Here is a 23,795-nt window from a genome sequence, read left to right on the forward strand (position 1 = left end):
ATGGACTTCTGGTGCTTCTGGTTGAGTCAATGTGTTACGAAAAATGTACGAGTCTGTTACATAGTTTCTGGTACATTGAAAATTACTGTGCTACTGCTGTTGGTGTTGGCGCCAAGATGTTCACAAGAATTATCGACGTAACTACAAAACTGTGAGAAATAGAAAACTGTTCAGCAATCATCTATAAAGGTATGTGCAGCAGGCACATATACATGAAGTCACTACTATCTCGTCGTTTTAGTGCACTCTTCCAAAACCTCTGTCGCGATGAAACACGTTGCCAGATGTCTTTATGAATTCAAGGTTCAATCATTAAGTGTCCAGTATTCGCATGAAATGAAAATGAAAATGAAGACCGCTAGAAAATACGGATGAGTTAAGTGTACTCCGATGTTTAGAAATGCTAGAAATCATAATATTTGGGAAAACTATAGGGCAAGTCATATGAAAGTAAGGATAGAGGGCGTTGTAAAGACTAGGTCGATTCTTTTGTTCGCCAATTAACCCCTTAGATGTTCATTGTAGAAATCTGTTTCTCCAGTGAATTGACATAACTCTACCACGTTACAACATTTTGAACTTTAAAATTCCGTAAATGTCCGAAATACTTGATTACTGTCCTCCCTGGCATGTCTAGTTACGCCTTTGGCTTTACAATGGTAAGTTAGGGCCCTTAATAATGATAATTTCTGAAATTTTTCTGTCTCCTACTGGGGTGAACAGCAGCAAGCCATGACCATGCGAGTTTTAGTCAGAATATGAAAAAAAAGAATATAGGTAATTTCAGGTTAAGTGTTAGTCTCGCAGAGATAGGACAATTCAACCAAAGTTTTGAATGATATTGTACAAAATTAAAATTCATGGACCGCTAGTCTAATATGGAGGCTTCATTCTAGCGATTTGTCTTATTAGAATGGTAAGATGCCGTGACAATAAGCACAAATCAACATTTCAGAGTTCTTGCAAGTTCTCGCAGATATGGGTGAGGGTCACTTATAAACTATCGTCAAAGACGTTGTTTTACAGTAGTCGTTCGATTGAATATACATCTGTCATATACATAGACACCTTTTAGTGGCAGTAGTTTGCTGAAGTCCAGACGCTGTCTCGTCTAATTCTGTGTATATTCCTGAGACCTCTAAAATGCCTCTGGAACTAATATTTTGAAACATTCTAAGAGAACTATGGGGTTCAGAGAAAATGATGTGCACAGTTTTGTGAAGCTTGAATCTTTAATGACACTGACAAATCGTTTTGTGCTTTTATTGCATTTGCTGGACTTAATATACATTTCACATCCATGTAGTCGGGTCTGTCGGTCAAAATCCCGCCCTTAGTCGAGTTAGTTTGCGAAAACCTAAGCTTACCTCACCTAAGCTTGCATGAACTCTCAAGACTCCTGAAATGATTATTCAGCTCATTAAGCTAAGGGTGTCTTGTGCCCTTTTTATTAGCTCGCCTGTATAAAGTACAGGAGTAGCTTATGTCATACCTGAGCATCAGCACCGGCGTGCAAGTAATAGTGAAAGCAGTGTTAAACAAAATGTTACGAGTGGTACGTTTAAATGTACTCCATGTACTGCACACATGTACAGATGCGCGAGGGGGATATTCCATCTTTGATTGAATGTGTGCATATTAGGTACTGTAAATTGCTTAATTCCAGACTTGTTGAATCACTGTTGAACAGAATGTTAGGGGTGATATCTTAAAAAGTACTGTATGTGTTGAGCTCAGGGTTTGAATATATGTAGAGGAAAATAGCACCGGATGGGGGTGGGGATGTGTCTATTCCATCATTGATTCCGTGTGTGCATAGTAAATACCCCAAATTACTAAATTCCTGTCTTTTTGTTTAGTTTATTGGAATCACTGTTAAACAAAAAGTTGTGGTGTCTCAAAAGGTGGGGGGAGGGGCGTGTATTCCATTGTTGATTGAGTGTGTTTAATTAAACACTGTAAATGACTGAATTCCTGGCTTAGTGTATTGTGTATTAGATTCACTGTTAAATAAAATGTTAGGATTGGTATCTGAAAAAGTATTGTGTATTGGCCTGAAGCTTTATATAAAGCACAGTGATCGCTGATGCTCTGTGAGCATATTAATTACTGTAAATTTGGATTTCAGTTCTTTAAGCATTGAGCTTTGATTAAATCAAAATGTCTGATGGATTATTAAATTGACAAGATACAATGAATATCCTATTTTCTTCATGTGTGAGAATGGCTTCCTAATCTTTACTCATCCATGGTACATTTTAAGTCACATAATAAGCTCTCCTATTACACCCCTGACGTAGTCAAATATTTCCTGAAGCATTATATCTGAGTGTCTTTGTAGATATTCTGCACTGTGGATGGAGGAGGAGAGAGAGGAACTGTTTAGAAAACGTTCACCAAGATAGAATTTTTTTCATAAGTATGAAATAGTTTGTTCTTTGCAGTAAGATGAGCTGTAATTATGAGCTGTAAGTGAACAACTCTTGAGCATGGCATTTAGTTTTAGTTTTAGTTGCCTAACCATTATTATTTGTTTTGTACATATAGAGATGTGGAGCATCAATGACCAATGAAAAGGCCTGAAGTAACAGTCCGCCAGCATGTCTGCTTTGCTCTTGGATGAGGTATGTTTTTTTGTGTGGACATGAACAAACCATGGCGAGGAGTATTAGTTTCACCAGTGGTCGAAAATTAATTTTTCAGTCGGGATACAGTAACATCTCGTCAGTTTGACGCGTAGATGTATTATCCGCTTGCCAAGCTAGTTTGGGGAATAATTAGTAGAAGTTAAAATCCATTCCACAGTGCCACTGTGTGAATTTCAATGGTGTAAGCCAGAGTTTGGCTGATAAGGAGGGCAAATACAATACCAGTGAGGGCACATTTTTTCTAAAATTGAGGTTTTTATGGTGACTCCATGTAGGAAAAACTGGAATATCTAAGTTTTGATAAGGGAGATTATTTAGTGGAGTAATTTGGGTGTATTTCATCTGAATGTATACAGAGTACCTCTATGTACGTATGTATGTCTGTTCTGTGTTACAGTTCCTGGTCTTTTTGAAGCCTTTGATAACAGATCTCAAAGAATGTGATAGGCTCGTGAAACATTGTAAACAAATATTCAACAACTGTGATGAGAGTTTTAGAAAATCATCAGACTTTAAACGGCTAATCCAGTCTACGAGGTCAGCTATCAGCAATGACAAGCAGAGGGTGTACGTCCATATTATGGACTTTGTGTGCGAGTTAAAGGCCCATGTAAAAGATTCTTCCAAGAGAGACGGCAGAAGTAAGGCCAATAGCAAACATAAACGTAAGAAGAGAGATCGCGAAAAAAGCTCTGGTTCAGACTCAGGGGAGTTACCGAAGAAAAAGGCAAACTATGGCAAGGAAGTAGATGTATCGGATGCAAGGGTAGATTTACCTGATGATGGGATTGTCATTGAGAGCAATGTCGATTCTCCTTACAACCAGGAAGTGTCCAGCACTTGTTCTCCTTCGGTCAGCCCTGCCAGAAAACCTAAACTGGTCAGGGATGGGGCAGTGTCGGACAAAAACTGCATTATTTTAGAATATGGCTCAACCTCTGAGAATGTGACAAACTCTGAAGTCGACAAGAGTGCTAATGCTATCAATCCTGAACCCGCTGTTCAGGAAGAGGCTAAAAGCACAGTGGTCATTATGGAAGATGACAGTGAGTGCCATCGTTCACCACAAGCTGCTGTTTTAAGTACTTTACAGTTAGTCCCTAAATGTGTAGATCCTCAGCCTGCAAAGGCAGAATCAGTGTCTACCTCCTTGTCCGTTATTAAATGTCCTGTTGTCCCCCCTGAGACGGCTTCAGCGTCTGAGGAGAAAACATTAGGGAAACCTTCTAGCAGCATAGAACAGGGTGCTATGTGTACATTAGACGATGATGATAAACAGAAATATGCAAATGCCTCATCAGAGCCTGCATCAAGATCTAGCAAGGGAGCAAAAGACCAGGAATCTGCATCAGGCATTGAAAAAACAAAATGTACAAATGCCTTGTCTGAGTCAGCCTCAACATCTAAAGAGAAAGTGAAAGTGGAACCACCAATCAGCAAAGATCAAGATTCTGAATCAGGCATTGATGATATGAAGAACTGTGCAGATGTCCCATCAACACCTAACAAGCAAGCAGCAGTGAAACCATCAAGTGGCAAAGATCAGGATTCTGCATCAGGTGTTGATGATAAAAAAACATTGGTCAGTGAGAAACACATAAGAAAACTGGAAATTCTGCTGGCTGTAAGTGATCACAAGTTGTAAGAGTTTGAAATGAGCAAGGGCCTTTTTTAGTGAAGTTGACTATTGATCAGTTTCGTCACAGCTGATTTGCCCTTCAGTCCTGACTATAATTAAAATTAAGTCCTTCTCTGCATGTCATGTCCAGTGGAGGTGGAGTGGTGTGCAGTAAGGCCCTTGTAAAATAAAGTGACCACCAGACAGGTGCTCTATAAGACAGTTTGTGCACAGGCGGTGCTATAATTCATCAACCTTTCCACATGTTTGCAATGTGTTGAATCAAGTATATTCTGAAGGCTGTATTCTTTGTTTATCTGTTTTATGAAGCCCTGAAACTGGCCCATCCAAGCAATGTAGTTTTGTCTCCAAAATCAAATTAAAAATGTGCATAAATTACACAGAAAGTTGGTCTGTCAAATGTGAAATGGTTGAAGAATTAGGCTATCTTCATTCTACTGTTATTCATATGTGTACATTTTGCAAGAAAATGGTACTGTGAGGGCTTCGTGGTGCGGCACAATGACACAGAAGCCTCTTGTCAAGGCTATTGGTGGGAGTTTAAGCAGCTTATGCTGGCTTGATGTTCTGTTGTGCATGGGAAGATCTATCAGATAACTGCAGATGGTTGTGGCTTTTCTCCAGATTGTGCCCAGTTTCCTCCAATCATAATGCTGTCTGCCATAGAATGGGTGAAATATTCTTGAGAATGGCGTAAAACGATTAATCGTAGAAAAAGAGTCAAGGAGATAGTGTAGTTCTAGGTACATTGTCCCTTAAGGATGTTCTCATTTTTTTATGAGTCTTGAGATGACCAGTTCATGACATTTCAATGATTTCATTTAAGATGTTTGGATGTGTTTTTCAGAAATTGAGGAATGAGATAGAAAATGTGAAAGAGCGTGAGTTGTCATTGGATGACCTTGAGGATGAGGACTCTAGCTACATATACGAGGACAGGTTGGAGAAGAAGTTCGTCAAAGTCTGGAACAAGTTGTGTGAGCTCAAAGGGAGGAGGAAAACCACAGGTCGACCAGTGGAGCAGCGGTTCACGTATGAAGGTAGGCCAGAGAATAAGAAACAGCACTTAGTTGTGGCCCAGGACAAAGATTGGTATAGTTCCATCGGGATGTTGTCCAAGGGAGGATAACTCAGTGGTATGATTAATTGAGTTATCTTCTCCTAGACTACATCCATATGCAGGGTTTTCATTTCAAGCCGGTAGCCGGCAGAGCTCAGGCAGGTATTTGTTCACATACCGCCGGCTACTCCCATCTTATCAAGCTTATCCACAGCAAAGTAAAGTAAACTGCTCTTAATTGTCAGTCGACAGCTGGGTGTCATTTCAAAACTGGTCCTGGTTAGTTGCTGTAAAAGATCACTGATGGTAAAACATTGGACAGTTTATGTGGATTACCTTTGGAGTTTACAGTATGGGAAATGCATATTTCCCTCCCTTCCCCCCCACCAAAAAAACAACAAAAACACAGTACAATTCGCAGTATGTTTAGCCTATGTAATTTGTTAATCTGTCAACTTGTTGGAATCTGACTGTTGCCTTTATTGTAGGGACTAGTGGTGAATTAAACATATACATGTATGTCTGAGATCAAATATATGACTTGGTAGTGCTTACATTACAAGTTTTCCGCTTCACTTTATCAATAATGCACTTCAAATATTTTGTTTTGAATATGTACATAAATAATTTACCAGTACACTGAACTATTTACATACATATGAACTGTGCTTAAATTTTTACTCAGATTGTGGTTCTTTGTGCTGTTCATATCAGTCACTGGTAGAATGGATGAGGCTAGTTCTTCTCCTGCTTTGTTAACTTTTCGAAACATTCAAGTGAGAAAAAGTTTATGAATAGCACTTTTTCTGAGTTGTGATGTATGAAGCCTGTCTTTTCTGGCAGTGTCTAAAATTACAACCATGGTGTTGGGCATTTTTATTATCATTTGTTCGTGCTGTGCAGTGCGAAATCATATGCAATTATTTTTCACTATTGACTCCATCCTTAGTGTCAAGGACCTTTGAAATGAAGTGCTTCACTGAAATGCACTCACTGACATGGGTTCTTTAGCTTTTCAGTTTAATACATTACAGGTACGTAAGTATTGAAGAGTAATATATAATCTCTGGTGATAAAGCTGTTTTGCAGGCAATTAGTGATTGACCAGACTGCTTTGTATTGACAAATAAGATAAGGTCTGGCCTTTATTGGTCTCCTTTATTGGGCTGTGGTTGGCCGCACTTATTTAGAAAACAGATACAGTAACAAAGTATCTGCAGAGCTTTTAGGCCTGCCAATATTGTACATGTTTAACACATATCTCTGTTATTCACACATTTGGATTAGGATAAGTCCATGATTTTAGTCTAATATCATTGTTGATTCATACAAGATATAGGTAGAACTCTTAGTCTGCATTTTTGGTCTCTGAAATTGATTTTCATTTGGAGCTGTTTTTGTGATTTAAGATGCTGTAGTCTGATAATTGGACAGAAATGACTGATGTGCAGTGAATGAATTGTTTTATGAGAAAGTGTTTCATTGTTAACTTTGTTCATTTAGTGCTTACAGTACTGTATACACTCACATTCTTGGACTGTAGTTGGATCTTTTGAATTGCTGAAATGTGATGGCTGCTTTTATTGCAAAGACACAGTTTCTTGCTGTAAATTATTGATGGCTCCACATAAGAGGTGGACATGTACATGAATACAGTTTATGGGAAAGAAAAACGGAAGTCGAGTAAAAAATTTCATTACTTATTTGCTCATTTACTAATTAGATTTGTGCATATACATGTAGGCTCTAAAATAAACTCAGATACCCTCTCAGAACATTTAGACCCCAGCTGATGATGGATCATCAAACATCGGCCTACTTTTGGGCAGCAGCTTGCTACTTCAAAACGAAATCTTGGGCCATAATTGATTTAGACGCTCATAAACCAGAAACAGATTTCCAATGGACAGTACAAATGGTAAGCATGTTAAAGTCGAAACTCCACATGAAATGTGTCATCCAAGTAGTGAAATCATTAAGATTGATGTATGAGAATGACAGGCTGATTGTGTGAACACTACTGGTTGATCCCAGAGAAAAGGAATATCGTTCCAATTTCATCAGAGCTCTAAGAATTACCACATCCAATCAGTCTCAGTAAAAAGAGACGTTCATTTCTTTGCTTTGCTGTTCGAGCTCTACTGTTGATTTTTTTTTATGTATATATTATTTATTTGTAGGCCTATATATCATGCGCTATGTTGTTGTTGCATTGACATTATTATTTTATCACGACCCAATGACCCAGGAGCCTCTCACCAGTGCGTTCACTGTAAGTCCAAGTTCAGCCCATGCTGGCTACCTCCCCAGCCATATGTGAGAAGGTCTAGCAACCTGCTGATGGTCGTAGGTTTTCCCTGGGCTCTGCCCGGTTTTTTCGCATCATAATGCTGGCCACCGTTGTGTAAGTGAATATTCTTGAGTAATATTCTGTTGTTGTTGTTGTTTTTTTGTCACCTTGTATGTACCAGATTTCTGAAGACTTTCGTTGGTATGTTTTGTTGGTTTAGCCTTATCATCTGGTTTTTGCATTGCCTTGTAGGTACCAGATTTCCAGAGATAAACAAGAAGATCGAACGGTTTATCAACAAGAAGAAAATGTTTCCTGATTTCCATGACATCAGAGACATCATCATAAAAGTCAACAAGAGGAAAGAACTCAATTTGTCGTGAGTTTACAGTTTTTAGTGAATTGACTCATATATGTTGAGTATATATGTCGGCATCAATATTTAAACATTTTTCATACATAAATTCAATATTTAGCTCCTGCCAAATTGTACTCAACCTTTTTGTATAAGAAAGAGCAACTTCCAGTGCGATTTTATATGCACTTTTTTAATTAGATTTTGTAAACAAATCTGCATTGGTTTGGCAGGCCAATTTGAAGCCTTTAAAAAAAAAAGGATATAACTTTCTCAGCTTGCACAGAATAATACTCTCAGAATATGCTTAAATAAATATGTTGCAAATATGTGAAAAAGATCGAAGAAATACAGTGAGAATCAGCTGGTAATTTTAACAATGGTCATGCTTGCTGTATGGAAGTTCGCAGATGGTGGAAATGATTTCAAGAGATACTTTCATGGATGTGGGCAATCGTCTTCAGGAGCGCCGCAGAGAAGATTTTGTGACCACCTTCGGCTGCAGGCTGACTGACAATGCCAAGTAAGGGCTGGTTAGACAGAAACACATTTTCATTATTCCCGTTTAAAATGGTACTTGTTGCTGCATTGCTCGGTGCCAGCTATGGGTAAGGAAAAAGGACTGATTGACCTAGTGTCAGTACAGTGCCAACTGGGTGGGGTGTGATGTCTCAATATGAGGGTTACTGACACCATATATTTCCGTATCCTATCACTGAGTAACCATGTAATAATAGAATCCATGCCCCACAAGGTTAACTTTCCTTGATATGAGCGTTACTGACACCATATATTTCTGTATCCTATCGCTTCTTAACAATGTAATAATAGAATCCATGCCCCACAAGGTTAACTTTCCTTGATGTGAGGGTTACTGACACCATATATTTCTGTATCCTATCGCTTCTTAACAATGTAATAATAGAATCCATGCCCCACAAGGTTAACTTTCCTTGATATGAGGGTTACTAACACCATATATTCCCATATCCTGTCATTGAGTTGTCATGTAACAAATTTATCCTGCAAAAGACCTCAGTTTAGCTTAAAAGGACGATCTATAGGAGAATTGCTCAGTGATTTGATCATTGTTTTCACACCTTAACAGAGGGAGCTATCCTAGTCAGCATACACATGATGTTGTCTGCAGGATACGGGAATGCATGAGATATATGTCCGAAGGGGAGTATTTTGTCTGATGCGAGATAAATTTACATAACAATCTCTGAGCTATTTCACTAATGTACTACCAGTATTGTAGGAGCTTGTGTTTTCCAATCCAGCTCTTACCAGTTGGGCCCTGGCTGTAGGTCAAGAAGTTTGTCACGTGCTTAGTGAAGGGCATTCGTTTTCTATGTACTTTGCCTGGTTTTCTCCTTCCATGACACTGTTTTTTTCAGAGAATTTTGGAGCATCCAATCAAGGATATACCCTAATTCTTCAACCTTTTTAACCGCCTCATCAACTAATATTATGAAACATTTTGAGAGAACTATAGAGTGTAGAGAATTAATTTGCACAGTTTTATTAAACTTGCGTCTTTATTGACACAAATCATTTTAGTGTCATTTTCATAATAAATGACTCTAATGTATGCATAAAAAGTATTGGAAAAAAGTACCTTCAAAAGGTTGAAGATTTACAGTAAATAAATGATGACTTGACCATTTTTCAGCCCTAACGATGACCCAGCTCTGAGAGACCCTGCACTGAAGGCCAAACTGGAGAATAATCTGTCAGAGGGCAAACAGAAAATGCAAGATGTAAGCAACTTAGGTCCAAGTACTCCTGTCTCTTTCCGTTCAACAAGACCTAAGCAACTTAGGTCCAAGTACTCCCGTCTCTTTCCCTTCTGCAAGACCTAAGCAACTTAGGTCCAAGTACTCCCGTCACTTCCCCTTCTGCAAGACCTAAGCAACTTAGGTCCAAGCTCTCCCGTCTCTTTCCCTTCTGCAAGACGTAAGCAACTTAGGTCCAAGTACTCCTGTCTCTTTCCGTTCTGCAAGACGTAAGCGACTTCGGTCCAAGCTCTCCCGTCTCTTTCCTTTCTGCAAGACGTAAGCAACTTAGGTCCAAATACTCCTGTCTCTTTCCGTTCTGCAAGACGTAAGCAACTTAGGTCCAAGTACTCCTGTCTCTTTCCGTTCTGCAAGACGTAAGCAACTTAGGTCCAAATACTCCTGTCTCTTTCCGTTCTGCAAGACGTAAGCAACTTAGGTCCAAGCACTCCTGTCTCTTTCCGTTCTGCAAGACGTAAGCAACTTAGGTCCAAATACTCCTGTCTCTTTCCGTTCTGCAAGACGTAAGCAACTTAGGTCCAAGTACTCCCGTCTCTTTCCGTTCTGCAAGACGTAAGCAACTTAGGTCCAAGTACTCCCGTCTCTTTCCGTTCTGCAAGACGTAAGCAACTTAGGTCCAAGTACTCCCGTCTCTTTCCGTTCTGCAAGACGTAAGTAACTTAGGTCCAAGTACTCCCGTCTCTTTCCGTTCTGCAAGACGTAAGCAACTTAGGTCCAAATACTCCTGTCTCTTTCCGTTCTGCAAGACGTAAGCAACTTAGGTCCAAGTACTCCTGTCTCTTTCCGTTCTGCAAGACGAAAGCAACTTAGGTCCAAGTACTCCTGTCTCTTTCCGTCTGCAAGACGTAAGCAACTTAGGTCCAAATACTCCCGTCTCTTTCCGTTCTGCAAGACGTAAGCAACTTAGGTCCAAGTACTCCCGTCTCTTTCCGTTCTGCAAGATGTAAGCAACTTAGGTCCAAGTACTCCCGTCTCTTTCCGTTCTGCAAGACGTAAGCAACTTAGGTCCAAGTACTCCCGTCTCTTTCCGTTCTGCAAGACGTAAGCAACTTAGGTCCAAGTACTCCCGTCTCTTTCCGTTCTGCAAGACGTAAGCAACTTAGGTCCAAGTACTCCTGTCTCTTTCCGTTCTGCAAGACGTAAGCAACTTAGGTCCAAGTACTCCTGTCTCTTTCCGTTCTGCAAGACGTAAGCAACTTAGGTCCAAATACTCCCGTCTCTTTCCGCTCTGCAAGACGTAAGCAACTTAGGCTCAAGTACTCCCGTTTCTTTCCGTTCTGCAAGACGTAAGCAACTTAGGCTCAAGTACTCCCGTTTCTTTCCGTTCTGCAAGACGTAAGCAACTTAGGTCCAAGTACTCCTGTCTCTTTCCGCTCTGCAAGACGTAAGCAACTTAGGCTCAAGTACTCCCGTTTCTTTCCGTTCTGCAAGACGTAAGCAACTTAGGTCCAAATACTCCCGTCTCTTTCCGTTCTGCAAGACGTAAGCAACTTAGGTCCAAGCACTCCCGTCTCTTTCCGTTCTGCAAGACGTAAGCAACTTAGGTCCAAGCACTCCCGTCTCTTTCCGTTCTGCAAGACGTAAGCAACTTAGGTCCAAGTACTCCTGTCTCTTTCCGTTCTGCAAGACCTAAGCAGCTTAGGTCCAAGTACTCCTGTCTCTTTCCCTCCTGCAAGATGTAAGCAACTTAGGCCCAAGTACTCCTGTCTCTTTCCGTTCTGCAAGACGTAAGCAACTTAGGTCCAAGTACTCCTGTCTCTTTCCGTTCTGCAAGACGTAAGCAACTTAGGTCCAAGTACTCCCGTCTCTTTCCCTCCTGCAAGACGTAAGCAACTTAGGTCCAAGTACTCCTGTCTCTTTCCGTTCTGCAAGACGTAAGCAACTTAGGTCCAAGTACTCCTGTCTCTTTCCGTTCTGCAAGACGTAAGCAACTTGGGTCCAAGTATTCCTATCTTTTTCTGTGAGTTAAAGTGCAGATCATGCTGGCTTCTGCCAGCAACGTGTGGTTGATCGTGGGTTTTCCCCAGGCTCTGCCCAGTTTCCTCCCACCATGATGCTTGCCATCGTCATACATGTGAAATATTCTTGAATACAGTGTACAGCCCCAATCAAGTAAATAAAAAAAAAATAAATCCTATCTCTCTGTCTATCAGGCAATATTGGCTTGTGTTTCCCACATCCATGAAAATAACTGCTCTGGATCAAGTGTAGTATACTTGTGTTCGCCCCACCATATTGCTGGCGGGTGGTATAAGTGACATATTCTAAGTACAGTGTAAAACACCAATCAAATAAGTAATTGCCCCTACATCATCTGTGATTCTCGATTGCCATTGGCTGATGAGAAAATGTTGTCATACACTTGTCAGAGCTGCAGACTACGCCCACACGTACATATATTTATTTGAATATGTGATTTTAGCCCTGCGCAGCTGAATTACTGCATAGCTGACATCCTTTTTCTTTGTGATGCCCAATTAAAGGCCTGCTAAACTGAATTACTGCACAGACTGATGTAAGGCTGCATTCCATCACATGTTGTTGTACAAGCGCTGTCTCCTGTCTCCTGTCAACGTGACCTGCATGGATTTTCTTAGCTCAGCTTTTTATATGTATATGTAAGAATGGCTTTCTGTTTTATAAAATACTGTAGGGACAATGTTGTTATCTGTGTGTTGAGAAGGATAATGGATTTAAATCCCCATATAGCCTTCTCAACACATGTATAAGTGTGTAATGTATAGTGTGTTATTGTCATTAAACTCCCAACATTCAACCTACCAGTCAGTCATGTGGATGATTTTTGCAGCTGATCCTGAAATATGCACATGAGCAGTACAACCGAGAGGAGGAGCCAGAAGAACAAGGTGACCAATCAGAAAAGGAGAAGCGTGAGATGTCCTGCTCACCGACCAATGAAGAGGAAGAAGAGGAAGAAGAAGTGTGTGTCCCAGAACTTGATGAAGGTATATGATACAGGTGGTTTGTGTGAAACATTTCTGTAAATTTTGCATAGCTGAGCATAATTTTGTGTTTCGTAGTGAGTTTGTCTCAGTGTTTTGCATCTCATCGTGGTATGTTGTAGTTACTCAAACCTTATGCCATGTTGGGGAAGACAGAATGATTTGTTTGAGTGGAATTTAGGTTGCTTTGAAGAACACAAAGTAGTGGAGAATATGTGAAAAGCTCTGTCTGCTGTGTTAAGTAGCCTACAAGCCAAGATACAATGATGTATATTGCTCAGTTCAAGACTGTGTACATCCTGGCACTTCACACCCATGAGGCAGGGGCAAGCAGACGAGGTGAAAGATAACATTGGAAGGTATAGAGAAATGAACAAGACTGGACGATATTCTAAGAACCAGTTGATAATAACCTGAAATTATAATATGTTAAACAACAAAACAATCTGCACATCATATCATTCGAGATCACACGCCTTTCTATGTAATCCTACAGTAGCGAGACAAGGCTGTATAGATGGACACCATCACCAATGGCATCAGTGACTTCCCTCAAAATTTGGGGATAATTGTTGATAGAGGAGTATCAGATATTTAATAAGTATTTTCAGATTCCTTGAATCTGAATCTGTATCAGTAGAATAAAATCAAACAACTACCTGCATCTGAATTAATCAAAAACATCCAAAATAAATATGAACTATTTACTCACGTATTAGCTATTGAATATTAAGTTATTCAAGATTACTGTTCAAGTGATGTTGTTTCTGTAGAGTTAAAAGCAAAGCAGGTCACCGCTTTTCTTGCGGCATGTGAGAAAAGAGATGTCATTGCAGTCTAATCGACTGGTATGATAAAAGTCTTGTATATCAGCTCATGCCTGTGGTCATCCAGCATCGAGAACACAGGGAAGAACTCACGATAACTATTGTTGTATCCCCTGTAAATTCTGTTATGCAAAATCAAGTCGTAAGTGTGTAAATATATTTATATATATATATATATATATATAAGACAAAAGTAGTCATCACAGATCAGGTGATGTAATGAATGAGCATCACTTTTGACGTCACTGTTGTATAAAGTGTGGCGCCTAAGTCTGTTAGAGATGTAATCTCAACAGAGACAGTAGGTACATCTCTATTTTAGAATGCACGTTATATGTAAATTACGAACGTTGTCAAATCCTGGTGAGGCTGTGAAGTAGAGTTTCATCTTAATTCATCTTAGTTTCATCATGGTATTTAGACAATGTTTTCACCACTGTCTCAGCGAGTAAAGCTGGCTGGCGCGAGTATGTCGACGTACGGCCATTAGTCTGCGATCTGGTCTAGACACTGATAACTACTGTACACCGCCACAATCCTTGCTGATAATATTGTCAGCTATTGACCTCAAACATAAACAAAGCATTCAAGCAATAAAAGGCAGAATTGTGAGGATTTTTGCATTCCAGCCATTATACTTGTTGCATTAAAAACAACCACCGAACCTACCCAAGGCATATCTGTCCCGTCTGTGTGACTAAATTTATTTATTTATTTATTCGATTGGTGTTTTATGCCATACTCAAGAATATTCCACTTATACGATGGCGGCCAGTGGAAACCGGGTAGCGCCAGGGGTAAACCCACGACCATCCATGACAGACCTTCCCACAAACAGTCAGCCTGACAAAAAAACTGGTGTATTAATTGTAGATGAATGATTGTATGGGTTAATTTGATGGAGGGAATTTCTGGTTGATGAGTGGATGATCAAATTATGATTGTACTGTTTCAACATACATTTCTGTTTGGTGACTTTGCAGTGGTTTGAATTATCATGCTGAATGGCAGTGTGGATGCAAGGGGCAGATCACTCTCGCTTGTCATCTTGGCAGCAACTCAGTCTGTTTAAATGATTCCTTCATGTTCCAAGATGTGAAACTACATAATATACATATAGGGCATTTACCATAGGTTTACAGACGTATGATGTAAATGTGCACGTAGAACATTGTAAACCAGCAGAAACAAAAAATACATAAGTAGTGTAACTCCGAAAAGCAAATGCTTCATTTTGATCCTAATTTCTGAAGATGGCGTAATAAAATGCTGAGACATTGAGTCAAGATGAAGCTTTTGTTTGTGTATCATGTAAAACTTAGCAGTGGATGTACTGGGTTTTAAAAACAAATAAACTGTTCAGAAATTATTCATGTGTGCGTCAGCATAGCTTGTGTGTTATAAGCTTTGTGCATGTTTTCCGCTACCAGACTCTCTGCTGGCTGCCAAGTGTCCTGAGATAGTATGAGGTTGTGAGAGACAATGATAATGGAAGGCAATGGAGGGCATTGACAGGGAAGTGAGCGGGCAAAATAAGGAAAACTTAAACTGCCCTCAGTTGTCAGCCAGCAGTCAACTCTTGATCCAAACATATTTATTTATTTGATTGGTGTTCTTTGAATTGAATATTTCCTTCTGGTGGGAGGAAACGGGGCAAAGCCCAGAGGAAATCCATTTGTAGACACATTTGTAGCTTCCTGGCGGAGCTGCCCACACACAACCGGAGAGGAAACCAGTATGATCTGGACTAACCATCAAGCCACGCATTTTCAAATTATGGCGTAACTGGAAAGGGAAAAATTGCCTGAGCTAAAGCTTTTGTTTGTTGAAAGTTTGTTAATATTTTAACAGTATCCATTTGCTATTTAGCTCTTAGCCCACCAGTATGAAGTAAGGTGAGATATTGAGAGAGGGAAAAAGTGTCTGTGTAAGTGTGTGATTAAGCTTTTTTTTTTTTTTTTTAGCTTCTGTTTAATGGGCGCTCAGATATGGCCTGAAAGCTAAGCTTTGTTTATAACTCCCTAATCTATTAAAGGTGTGGTGTGTCAGTGAACATACTCAGATGGATAGTAAAGCTTTTTTTAGCTTCTGTATATTAGGCTCTCATACGTGGATTGAAGGTTATAAGCTTTCTTTTTTTTAGCTCCCTTTGTCTAAGGTATGGTGTTGGAAAGTACATACTCAGATGAAAGGTTATTCATGCATAGATTGAAGGTTAAGCCTTTCTTTTTTTAGCTCATGTATAGTGGGCATTCATACATAGATTGAAGGTGAAGGTATTTTTTAAGGTCGTGTGTAGTGGGCACTCACACATAGATTAAAGGTTAAGGTGTTTTTTTAGCTCATGTATAGTGGGCACTCACACATAGATTAAAGGTTAAGGTGTTTTTTTAGCTCATGTATAGTGGGCACTCATACATAGATTGAAGGTTAAGGTGTTTTTTTCAGCTCCTACACAGTGGACACTCGTGCATAGATTGAAGGGTATTTTAGCCCCGACATACACCAATAGAAAGTTATGGGTTTTTTTTTTCTCTCTCTCATGGTTAAGGTATCATGAATGGTGTGTGCCTCTATAATCGCCTGCTGCTGGGAGGTTGAACTTTTTTTATTGGTTTTAGTTTTATTTGGTGATGGAATGTTTAAACCATCCACATAGTCAGTGACTGTTTTCAACTGATTATTTGCTCCACCAACCAAAGGGCTGCTGTGGCTCCATATCAGAGACTACTCCAGAGAGTTGGTGCTCAGAATCCATGCGAGAATTTTTTTTTACTAACATAGCTCAACATTTGCTCAGCCATTCACAGTGTTACAGTTGCCACCCATAGAACATGGATTGCCAAATGCAGTTTGCGATTTGTACATGAAAGACCACTGCGGCCAGTTTGTGGACGAACTCCTCAAAAGGGCGTCTTTTTACCACGGCAACCATTTAGAACTCTAACATGGGAAGTCACTGCCCTGTGATATTTTTGTTTACGACAAACATTGTCATATTTGTGACAATATAATAGTTTATTGGTAAGTCACTGTCTAATTACAGAGTAGTATCTGTGTATGACAGTGTCATCCTTCTTTACTTTGGTTTAGATGTCAGTATTTGAACATATCACCTGACTTGAACATTATGCAGTTTTATGAACTGCTCAGTCAGGCGAGCTCCCGGTGTTCTCTTGTTTTTCACTGGGTGATGGTATGAATGTCTTGATCATTAAAATCTCAACATAACATTGGGTGTAGCTTGATGTTTAGACATTATGAAAAACGTTTGATAAAGGTCTTCATTTGCTGTGACACACCAAGTGTGAGTCCAGACCTGGCCCACATTTCATGAGGACTCGGTTTTCAGTAAATGGTCGACTGCACAGTAGTGGCTGTTTGTTCAACACTAATTGAAGATCATTTGTCTGCCACCAATGTATTGTGTACATCTGTACCGCACATGTGGAAAAGTTCATGAGTAGCTTACCAAAGGTTGGTGGTTTACCCCCAAGTACTTTAAGGTTTCCTCCACTCATAGGTTTAGGCAGTGTAGTGTCTCGGTGTCTTTGTGAGACAACCTGTTCTGAAATAAATTAACTTGGGAGAGATAGGGAAAATAGGAGAAAATTGGAAATGAGACTGATTTCAAATTCTTGCCTCCACCCTTCACTGATTGCCATTTTGTAAGTGAAAAATTCTTTAAATAATAAATCGGGTAAATAAGGTCTTTTAAATGATTTGTTTTTCAGTATTCTAGAAGTAAGATAATCATTATTGCCATTGACAGGATTTGTTCTCTTTGAATTTTAGTCCTGAATGATACAGTTTGTGAACCGGAGCAAGAGAATTCATGTGAAATGAAGATGGGAGGAAACGAGGAGGAGGATGTCATTGAGCTGAGTACAGATGAAGATGAAGATGATGCCCAATCAGATGAGGACAGTGAAAACGAAGACAACAGATTGCCGAAGACTTTCACATCCGTCCTAGAATCTATGCACCAAGAGAAGCTTGACACAGAGGATGATGACAGTCAAGATGCTGTACTGGAGATTAAAAGTGAAAGTGATGGAATTCAGGCCATAGACAATGTAGTTGAGATAGGTGATGAGGATGATGAGGAGGAGGATGGAGATGACAAATGCAATGAAGACAGTCCCACTTTGGTGTTGGACGACTCTATTTATTTGGATGTAGCTGATGATTCTGACGTGTTAAGTGTGTCAGAGTTTTCTCCCTTAACCACTGAAAATACGGAGACCAGTGACAGTGAGGCTGGGGATCCATCCAATGAGATGTTCAAGTCTCCAGAACGTAGGCTGAAAAAGTCTAAGCTCTCCATACTCACTCCGCAGAAAAGCCTCTTGAGAAAGGCCCTGGGCTTAAAATCTCCAAGTAAAAGTCCAAAAAGAATAAGTTTCCCTGTGAAGAAGAGATCGGTGGAATGTCTTGATGATGATGATGACTCTGGCTCAGAAGGGAATATATCCAGTTCAGTGCCTACCAGGAGCAGTAAACTGTCACTAGGAAGCCACTCTGAGCTCTCACACAGCCCCAGGCCCAGCACTTCATCCCAATACGGGCCCAGCGAAGAGGTGGTGTGCATCCAACCAGAGCCCAGCCCCTTCTCTGTGGATGATCCAGTTATTTCCTCCAGCACAGGAGATCCCAGCAAGGGACAGAACTCACATTCAGATGATGAGGTCATTGTATTGGATAGTGACTGATTTTTTTTTTCTTTTTCTTTCAAGTGTGTCATATACACATGAACTTCAGTATTATAAAGTCGTCAATAACACTGTGCTTTCATCGTTATTCAGACTCTGTCACATCAGCATCTTAGAACAGAATTTCTTTGCAGACAAAGAATCACACTGTTTGGTGTTGTCTTGCTGCAGTATTTGTGTATGAGACAAAAATACACATTCACATAATAGAATTTGCAGTAAAGGGCATGAAAATGTGCCCTGTGGCTCACATCTTGACCCCGTCTTTTGTAGGCTAATAATTTCACCACATTTTCTCATGCCTATCATGTTCACCCTGATTTCGGATGGCCAACAACTTGACCCTATTTGCTCATGGCTAACAACGTGACCCTATTTGCTGATAGCTGACTACTTCACCCTATTTCTGATGACCAACAGCTTTACCCTATTTGCTGATAGTTGACTACTTCACCCTATTTGCAGATAGCTGACAACTTCACCCTATTTCTGATAGCTGACTACTTCACCCTATTTCTGATAGCTGACTACTTCACCCTATTTCTGATGGCCAACAACTTGACCCTATTTGCTGATAGTTGACTACTTCACCCTATTTGCTGATAGCTGACTACTTCACCCTATTTTCGTCTGCCAGCAACCTGTGGATGGTCATGGGTTTCCCCCGGGCTCTGCCCTGTGTCCATCCACCATAATGCTGACCGTCGTATAAGTGAAGTATTCGTGAGTACAGCGTAAAACACCAATCAAATAAATAAATAAATTCACCCTGGTTACTGAAGGCTGACATCGTAACTCTGATTTCTGATGGGTAATAACTTAACCCTATTTGCTGATAGCTGACAACTTCACCCTATTTCTGATGGGTAATAACTTAACCCTATTTGCTGATAGCTGACAACTTCACCCTATTTTCTGATGGCTAACACCTTCATCCTGATTTCTGATGGCTAACAACTTAACCCTGTCTACTCATGGCTGACATTCTCCCTCTATTTTCTCATTACCCTATTTTCTCATAGCTAACGAGATTATCTTGTTTTGGTTGACTCCATTTCCAGATGCCATTTGTAATTTTGACCCTGTTGTCCAGCAGCTAACAGGTTCATCTTGTTTCCAAAGGATTAACAACCTTATCCATGTTTGTCATAGTTACCAGGTTATGGCAGCTTCCTGTTGACTAACAAGTTTACACTTTTTTCTCATTAAAAGTAACTAAAAAATGAATGGAAAATTCTGTCAAGATGGTGACTTGACAAGCACAAGTTTTCACTACCTCGGTATGGCATGAAATGCCGTCTTTGTGACATGTACATAAGTCATCACTGTACTTCATGTGGTATCAAACCAAAATCTGAAAATGGACAAATTCAGGGAATATATGAAGACATAGATTACGTGAACACTATTTTTGTAACACCCTGTAAACTTTAATGTTTTGTGTACATGTACATGCATGTAATTACTTATTTAATATACCTGTACTTTAACTAGAAACTGTGACTTCTGCAAGACTTGGGTGAAACTTGGCTCTTGGAGCAATGTCATTTTGAAAAGTTGTAGAGACCTGGGGTCCAATTAGCAAAGTGCACATAGCATTTTGTGCACATACATGTACTTTCCATGGCAACCAGTACTGTATGAATTATGTTGCTAGGGTAGTTATGCACACTGTAACTTCCATGGCAATCAGTACTGTATGAATTAAGTTACTATGGTTGTTACACGTATGTGCAGTGAAACTTCCATGACAACCAGCACTGTATGAATTACATCACTATGGCTGTTACACGTATGTGCAGTGGAACTTCCATGGCAATCAGTACTGTATGAATTACATCACTATGGTTGTTACACGTATGTGCAGTGTAATTTCCATGGCAACCAGCACTAAATGAATTATTTCACTATGGCTGTTACACGTATGTGCAGTGGAACTTCCATGGCAACCAGCACTGTATGAATTATGTCACTATGGTTGTTACACGTATGTGCAGTGGAACTTCCATGGCAACCAGTACTGTATGAATTATTTCACTATGGCTGTTACATGTATGTGCAGTGGAACTTCCATGGCAACCAGTACTGTATGAATTATGTCACTATGGTTGTTACACGTATGTGCAGTGGAATCCATGGCAACTAGATTTTGAGGAATTACATCACTACGGTAGTTAGGTACATGTAATGCTATGTGCATGTAGTAAAGTAGGCCACAATTTTTGCTCATACAAACTAAGGGGTATTTATGAAAGGTAGTGACCAGATTGTAAACAAGATAAAGATTTTTTGTTTAATCTGTCTTCTGTACATTCATTTTGTACAGTACAGCGGTCAAACAGCGCACATAAACAGAAGTAGATGGGACAGTTACAATTTGCTGCACAGTACGTATTAAATGGAAAGACTTTGCAAATACCTTGACCTCTATGACGTGAATCATGTTTGATTATTACTCTGAAATTACATTGTATTTCATTTTATTTCATTTTATTGTACGAGTCTTATTTAGGAAAGGTGGTGAACGCTGAGGAAGGATCACTGAAAATTACGGAAGTTAGGATTTATTTGAAATTTATTTAAAATTATAAAAACACATGAACATGAATATATTGGTATATATATTTATAGGTGTGTATTTGTATATACACATGATATGCAGGGGCTTACTGTAATTCTTCTAATTATATTAGTAGTGTTGAAAGTAGAATACTACATTTTTTTTACCAGCCTTTTGGAAAAGTAAAGATATGAGTATGTTGTTCATTAGATGGTCTAACCAGGTTAGAAGAAAAAGAAACTCAGTATTCCTGCTAGAGTTAAATATATATTGGCTAAAATGATCAGACCCAGGTGTCCCTAAAATTAGAAGAAATAGGGAATTAGAAGATGTTGTTCCCAGCTGCCTACATTCTTCTATTTCTGTACTATGACCGATGCTTCTATTTTACGTTATTTAATTCTGTCAGGCAGCTGGCTACTTTTCCAGGATATGTAAATACATCTAAAATGAATAAATAAATCATGTTGTGAAACCAAGGTGAGGTATTACAGAAGGCTGTGGTGTGACACCATGTTATCAAAAAGTTTCTGGCCTTTCTATCTCAAGGGTGAGGAAAGCTAATTTTAAATTCAATGAACTAAGCTTGAGATTATGGAAATGACTCATGGTTAGGGAAAAACAACATGCTGAACATTGAGAATTTTGTTAACGAGATTGTACGATGAACTTTCATGTTACCAGTATGTCCAGTAAAGACTTTCCATGATTGTAGGTTACATTACTGTAATTCTTCAACCTTTTTGCATGTTTGCAGGGTGTTTTTTTTTTCAAGCATATTTTAGATGTATTTTTTTGTGTATAAATGTATAATTTATATAAAATTATACTCTTTGCAGAGCCCTGAATAAATTTGCACTGGAAGTTGTTCTTTCATGTGCGAAAAGGTGGAGGAATTAGGCTACATTCCGTAGTATTAAAGCAGGCTGTCCTTTAATTCAAGACAAGTTCAGTTCATTCCAGGTAAAATCTGGCATTTCCTACCAATATTTGATCTACCCTAATTCTGATGAAATTTGGGACAGATATTAGTAGCGTTGAAAGTAGAATATTACATTTTTTTTATAATACACGTACCAGCCTTTTAGAAAAGTAAAGATATGAGTATGTTGTTCATTAGATGGTCCAACCCTGTGAGAAAAAAGAAACTAAATATTCCTGCTACAATTATATATATATATTGGCTAAAATTAGCAGACCAGGTGTTCCAAGAATTAGAAGAAATAGGGTATTATATGTATATGTGTGGTTATATTTTTGAATTGTCTGTATACAGGTATAACATATGTAATATAGCTGTAATAATTACGTTGTATACAAAATGCAGTGTGAAGGCTGTATCCTTTATTCCTACACGTATGTAGCGCATGTTTTTCTAGTCACATGATTACAACACAGTGACATGCCTGTACAAAATGACGTCGCTTCTTTACTTGCCCGTCTTGTAACATGGGAGTATTCAGGTTTAAGTGAAGCTACGAGATTATCATTATTTCTCAACCATTTGACTTCCTAATCTACCCAAGAATATAATTCAAAAGATTAATCTTATCCCGGTTGATTAATTTTCCATATACATACTCTATATATGGCCAGACATTAAAACTGGTTGACTGTAACATGACGTCATGTCCCAAAGGGAGGTCACTCTGTTGTAATATAGCATCTGAAAAACCCTGCATTGTAGATGTGAACCATTTATTGTTAATCTGTACATCAGATGTACTCTTCTAATTATCTTGAATTGTTTCATGTGCAATTGTTCAACTTTCACGCGAGGACTTTTTTTTCTTTGTTTCTCGCGTCATGTTAGTACTTATTGGATGCTGGCCTACGCAAGTAGAAATTTTGTACAGGACATCAGCTGTTGATGTATGTTTTGTTTGAATGTTATTATACTAATGAATTGACAAAACATTTTAATTGGCTGACATTTTGTGTGCAGGTTTACTTGATGTATAAACTGCAAATCAGGTTAACAAAGCAGTCTGATTTATGTCTTAGTTTTCATATTTAACAATTGTTTATTGGCTTTTGTGCAATTACTGCTCCAAAGATTTTTGAGAGTTGATAAACTTTTGTACTTCATTTTGTAGCCCTTTAGATCAAATTTGAAAACAAAGTAGCTTCATGCACGAGTTTTTCATATGTTATTAGTGTGGGATATGCATAGTCTGAATATTTTCATTCATATAAAATCCTGTTTTTGTTTTGGTGGAGGGGACAACTTGACTCTCTGACCTTAAGCTGTATACAAGATACAAGTTGTTGACAGGTAATCAAGTAGCCTGCTATGGTCTTCTATTTCATTTAACCATTGGGACAGAACCATTTCCCAGAGTGTGACCATAATACCCTACTCCAGAACAGTTTGACAAAACAATGCAGTTTGCTGGTCTTAAGATCTTGCTCCCTAAAAGTTTTGGAATCTTTGACCTTCTTTACCTCTTTTTTTTCTAGAGACTGTGAGAGGGATGCACACAGGTCCTGGTACTTATGTACCAATGTCTTCATGAGTGATTTGAGAATTGAACTTCTGTGCTGGTTTAAGTGCTGTCATGAAATAAACGTGCAAATTGTAAATTATTAGCTGAATAAATTAAGATTGGCACATACTCATTGACTGATGTACATTTATTTGACCATGGATGAGGGTCTAACTTCTTGCATACAGGGAGATGTGGCTTAGTGGTAAACTATGTGACTCCAGCCCTTTCGATACACAAGGTATGCGTTCAACCCCAGCCTTGGACAGGCCTCAATGTTCATAAAGCGTAAAGATATAAAAGTATTTGGCGGATCTTGTGGGGCCACTTGCACAGTCTTGGGTTTTTTTTTTCTAAGACCAGTGGTCTTCTGCCAGTATGACAAGAGAGTTTGGACATCACATGAAAGTAAAATTTGTCAGCAACTTAATAAAAAAAGTGGTAAAGTGTCATGTC

General features: G+C 39.1%; 1 protein-coding gene across 1 annotated transcript; it reads left to right on the forward strand.

Moving 5' to 3' along the window:
* Positions 1-79: 79 nt before the first annotated feature.
* LOC135480303 (death domain-associated protein 6-like) lies at positions 80-23,462 on the forward strand. Its single transcript, XM_064760112.1, has 9 exons — positions 80-189; positions 2,548-2,624; positions 3,046-4,272; positions 5,135-5,327; positions 7,890-8,016; positions 8,396-8,515; positions 9,668-9,755; positions 12,601-12,757; positions 17,377-23,462. Exons 2-9 carry the CDS (start codon positions 2,601-2,603, stop codon positions 18,291-18,293), a joined length of 2,853 nt encoding a protein of 950 aa, XP_064616182.1. The 5' UTR covers positions 80-189; positions 2,548-2,600; the 3' UTR covers positions 18,294-23,462.
* Positions 23,463-23,795: the final 333 nt, after the last annotated feature.

This window comes from Liolophura sinensis, chromosome 13 (genome assembly GCF_032854445.1).
Source record: "Liolophura sinensis isolate JHLJ2023 chromosome 13, CUHK_Ljap_v2, whole genome shotgun sequence".
Lineage (NCBI taxonomy): Eukaryota > Metazoa > Mollusca > Polyplacophora > Chitonida > Chitonidae > Liolophura > Liolophura sinensis.

Coding starts and splice junctions, on each gene's coding strand:
- LOC135480303 (XM_064760112.1), top strand. CDS start 2,601: ATGTCTGCTTTGCTCTTGGATGAG. Junction 8,516..9,667: donor AGGCTGACTGACAATGCCAA/GTAAGGGCTGGT, acceptor ACCATTTTTCAG/CCCTAACGATGACCCAGCTC. Junction 12,758..17,376: donor TGTCCCAGAACTTGATGAAG/GTATATGATACA, acceptor TTTGAATTTTAG/TCCTGAATGATACAGTTTGT.